The 4,951-nt window shown below is 59.4% G+C and overlaps 1 protein-coding gene across 1 annotated transcript; it reads right to left on the reverse strand.

Moving 5' to 3' along the window:
- Window positions 1–156: 156 nt before the first annotated feature.
- On the reverse strand, window positions 157–4,951 carry LOC106899366 (the record flags this gene model as incomplete). The annotated part of the gene is made up of 4 exons (XM_014961151.1): window positions 3,626–4,951; window positions 2,339–3,118; window positions 1,307–1,484; window positions 157–803 (listed from the first exon to the last, which is right to left on the reverse strand). Coding segments are annotated over exons 2-4 (916 nt in total), but the record flags the coding sequence as incomplete, so codon positions are not given.

Consider the following 4,951-nt stretch of genomic DNA (forward strand, 5'->3'; position numbering starts at 1 on the left):
GCAGGGGGCAAAAAGTCACAGTTGGGAGCACTCAGGGGACGTCCCCGGTGTGGTCTTAACCGTGTTTCTGTATTCCTCTATCCGTGTTCCTTTATTGTTTTCTCGGTCCCTTTGTTTGTCTCCCAGACCGCCTTTCTCCAGGCCCACGAGGTTTACGTTTTTTTCCCGATTCTCGCTTCACGGCCCTGTGGGAGGCCTTAGAGCGTGGCTGCCTCCTGCTTCTTCGTTTCCTTCTAGGGAGGAACCAGGACACCCCCCTGGCCAGTCTCTTCTGGAGCTGGGCCAGCCTGGGGAGCGACCAGTGGAGGCCGCAGCAGTCCCCGAGGAGCTCCGGGGTGACCTTGGGATGGTGGCCAGAGCCAGAGGCAGGGCACTGAGGCTGGTGGTCGGGCTGCCCACCCCGTGGGGTGTGGGGTGTCCTGGAGGAGCCCCCTGAGCACATCCCCTCGGCTGGAGCTGCTGGGTCTTGAGCTTCCAATGGGAACTGTCCCAGTGGGTACGTTTGAGGGGCAGCCCCAGCGCCGAGTGGGGATTGAGCCGCCGGGAAGGGCTCTTGATGTAGTGGGGTGGTGTGGCATGGGGGCTCTTTTGGTGGAGTCTGGGGCCGGACAGGGCTGGACGGGTTCTCCTGTTGGTCCAGGCTGGCTGGGGAGAGGCTGGTGGGGAGCAGGGGCTCCTGGGAGGGCGGTCGTGCCACCGGTGATGCAGGTGGGAGCGGCGTCTGCTGGCGTTGGGTCCATCTCTCAGTGGTGCCAGAGCAGCCGCCAACTTCCAGCTGGGCTTCTGAAACTGCAGAGGCGTCTCTGTGGAGAGAGGAGGCTGCTGAGGCCTCAGCTGCAGGTGGGACACAGGGACGATCCTCCATGGCCCAGCTCGGCGCTGGCAGGGCTGACCACTTCGGCTTGGCCCTGGTGGACATCTGCACCTCCAGGCACCACCGAGCAGGAGGATTTCTCCTGGGCAGAAGCAGGCGCTACTGCGCCTCTGGCTTGCTAGGGCCATCCCACGGCCTGCTCCTTCTCCTCCTCACCTGGCTTGGCCTGTGCCCCTTGCTCCTGGGGCTGCTCTTGTCCAGGCAGGGGCAGCGCTAAGGCTGGCTCCAGGCAGAGTGGGCTCCCCAGAAGGCATCTGGGGAGCAGATCATCCAAGAGCCGAGGCCAACGAAGGCATCTGACAGCAGCAGAACCCTCAGCAGAGCTTTTTGGCCGACCACTAACTGGCCACTCCACAGCAGCCTCACCAGAAAGGCATCCTGGCTACAAGCAGCCAAGGAAGGAAGCCGCGAGGGGAAAATTCAAGAACTCACCTCATTTTCTTCAACCATCGCTGGAGAATGACAATGGAGCAAATGACTGTTGTATAGAGCACGAAAGCCAGGGCTGCTGGTGTCCCAATGATCCAGTTCATTTGCAGATCTTGGGCATTGATGATCTTTGCCGTGCTCTTGGTTTTGGGAACAGCTGGGATTTCCTCTCTGACGGCATCTGGAGGAGAAACTGGGAATGTTAGCCCATCCTGCGCACCACAGCTGGGATTGGGGCACGTTGGATACGGCCGGGAAGGTCTCTGTGTAGCCCCAGGGCTGGCGCCTGGAGGCACCAGGGTGTCCGACCAAACCCAGCTCCGAGGGCCAGGAGGAGAGCACGGGGGGAAGCGCAGCTGCTTGACCAGTCGCTCCTTTGATGGACACGAACACAACCCATCCCTGCAGCCAGCAGTGACAGCCCCAACTCTCCCTCCCTGCCTTCCTCCCCTTAGGCCAGCTCCCCCACCCCGAGGGGACAGAGTCAGGCCCTCTCGGGAGACGCTGGAGCCTAGCTCTCCCTTTGTGCCTTTCTCCAGCAGCCCCTCCCAGGTCTGGGGACGTGTCTCCCACTTAGGGACCCCAGCAGCTCTGCTCAGTTCCCGAGTTTGACCAAAAAAAGTCATATACGCTGTACAGCACTGCCAAAAAGCAGAGAGGACAGGTCAAGCCTCAGCAGGGCTCAGACCCAGAGGATGCAGGAGGATGAGGCTGTTCCCTCAGAGCCCCTGCCCAGGGGCACTCAGGGAAGGGCTCGGGCCCTCAGCTGACGGGGGGGACCCCGCTCTCTGCTGCTCCTCTGCTTGGGCCTCAGGGGACTCACGGCCAGCTCTGGGACACAGCCACAGAGGGAGCTGTGTTCCTGCAAGTGTCCCCTTCCCCACCATCTGCAGAAGGTGGCCACGATGTCTGGAACCCAGAACCCTTTCAGCTTTGGCTGCTGACGGGAGGTGCAGGAGCGGGCCCAGGGGAAGAGCCTGCTGACACACGGTGATCCCGAGGGGTGACACCGGCTGGCCACGGGACAGCAGTTACCTGTCATGGCCTCTCTTGCTCCACCCGGGACTGGCAGTGAGTTGCTGTGTCCTTCTGGAAACACCACCTCCTGCACAGCCTCTTGGTCCATCACTAGAGAAAGGAAGTGGGACAGTTGGGTCAGATGGAAGCCTTCCCCAGCAGGGAGGTGGCACCTTCAGGAGGCAGTACTTCTCCGAGACACCCATGAGGGTGAGAAACAATTCCTCCCATCCCAGCTGTTGGTCTGCAGACGGGAAATCGAGCACAACCCCAAAAGCTTCCGAATCAGCATCTCCAGCTGCCTTGCAGGACTAGGAAAGGGCAGCCAGAGTTGCCTGGGACCTTGCTCCCCCCTGGAACTGGCCCATTGCGCCAGCAGAGCTGGGGCAGCTGGACACAAGTGCAGCACGTGCCAGGACCCCAAATCTGCCTCCCGACCTCTGTGCAAACAGCTCTGAGTCCTCATGGTCAAAGTGGGGCAGCGGCTGCATCAGGCACCTGGCTGGAGCCACCACTGGCCGCAGAGGCCCTAGACCATCCTCGTGGCTTGGCAGCGCCCGCAAGGGCTGAAACCCAGCGTGGCTGCGGTGACGCTCTGATGGATCCCTTCCTGCTCTGCAGGCTACAGCCCGTCCAGGCGTGGAGCAAAAACCTCTGGTGTCCGAGTCCCACGGCTACCGCAGAGTGAAATACACCCACCGTATCCTCCCTTCTGTTCCTTCAGAATGTCCCTGAGGACTTCAGATGGCTCCGGGGACTCTTCCCCGCCTTCTGCTGGGTACTTCTCTCTTGGAAGACCTTCACAGAAAGTATTTGGCTCAGTTTCGTATCAAACAATTACAGAAATCAGCGCAAAGCCGGTCAGGTCAGCAGGGACAGACAATTCACCCTGCGACCTCAGCCGGGATCTAGTGCGGGATCCAGCCAAGGAGCTGGAAAAGCCTCCCCTTTGGGCACAGCTGTAAAATAAACACCCAGGAGACGCCTCCACCATTTCTTGTCACCCCCGTTGGCCCGAGGGCACATCACTGGCCCCGACCCATTCCCTCTCTGCTCTTCTCCACGTCTGCGCATCGGGCACGGATGGAGCAAAGTCATTTTACATGGGAAAAGGATTAAAAGGGAAATGCTCCTTCCTCCCGCTGACTTAGTGGTGGGACTGCTCTCGGGCTCAAGGACAGGAATAGGGCAAGAATTTGGGAAGCTGGTGACCCTGAGAGGATCTTATAGGAAATTGCACATGAATAAGCTCTTGCCACATTGTCAATGTTTCTGCTTTCAAGGAAAGGGACACTGAGAACGTACCTGCAGGAAGCCCTAAGGGATGCAATCCAAGATCCAGTGGATAAGCAGGATATCCATTTCCATCACCCTCATCTAGAAGCAAGCAGAGATGAGAAAGGTTTCCATTGCACGTTGGGATCCATTTCTGCCTTAGGGACCTGCAGGGACTGCAAGGGGCTCAGGTGACCAGGTGGGAGCCAGAGGTGGGTGGAGGTTGCCAATGCCATTCGCTTACCTGCTCCCCGAGGTTGCCAGGGAGCAGCCCAGGCCACCCTGGTGTGCAGGGCCACCAGGAGGAAGAGGATGAGGAGGAAGCGTTGGGCAGGGGCCATGGCCCCCTTCGCTTGCATCGTGCTGCTGCTGCAAGTGCTGCTGCTGCTGCACTGGGGAGCACGGGCTGAGCCGTCAGTACTTATGGTGGCTCGGTGACCTCACAATCCCGCTGTGACCTCACAGAGGAGCGGCCGAAGCCCCCGCTGCCCCACCCAGAAGGGCCAGTTCCATGGAGGGCATGTGTGGGCCAACCTGTCCCTGCACCCCCCAATTTTCTGTGGCCATGTTCTGACGGCCCCCCATATTCCCGATTCCATCCAGCTCTCCTGGGATCTCCTGGACACTGGCCGTGCTCTCCCTTGGCCCCATTTATCAGGAAGGGCCCATAGTAGACAAGTGGTGGGATTGTAGGCCAAGGCATTTCTGAAAGGGGTGGGAAGAGGCCCCAACACAAACTGGGTGGTGGATGGAAAACCATTCCAAACCGAGCCGTGTGAGAGACTTGGTGCTGTCAGAGGCAAAAGGTAGCTGTGGAGTTCTGAACCTGTCAATGGGTGAGTGTTGTGTCCCAGTTCCAAACACTCAGAAGCCACCGATGCTGAACTAGAAACCCACTGTTTGGGGAAAGCTCAGACATGTTTGTATTTCCTCCTTCTGGGTTGCTGACCAGCCTCCTTCAGTCTTTGATAATGGTTCTAGTTGCAATAGTTATCGCTCCTGGGGTCTGCTCTTGTCCAGGCAGGGTCCCGTTTCTGCTTTGCTCCAGCCAGCCTTTCCCCACACTGCTCAAGCCGTGGGACGCTCGGAGGGCTGGTCACCGCTTTGTTGCTCCCAGGGCAGTAAAAGCCCAAGCTCGGGGAGCGTCTTGACATCAGCCTCAGCACCCAGGTGTGGAGATACTTTGCATCACCCCCAGCTGGTGATGGCCCACCCATTAGGGCCCATCCAGTGCCCAGTAGTCACTGAAGGCCTTTCTTTTGCCTCCAGTACATTTGCTTGTCAGGCTTGTGTGCCTGGAGATGCCCATTTGAGGAGGTCCAGGGCCAGATGATCCCTCACCCCACGGACCCTTGC

The sequence above is a fragment of the Calidris pugnax genome, unplaced genomic scaffold, assembly GCF_001431845.1.
Source record: "Calidris pugnax isolate Ruff unplaced genomic scaffold, ASM143184v1 scaffold518, whole genome shotgun sequence".
Classification (NCBI taxonomy): Eukaryota; Metazoa; Chordata; class Aves; order Charadriiformes; family Scolopacidae; genus Calidris; species Calidris pugnax.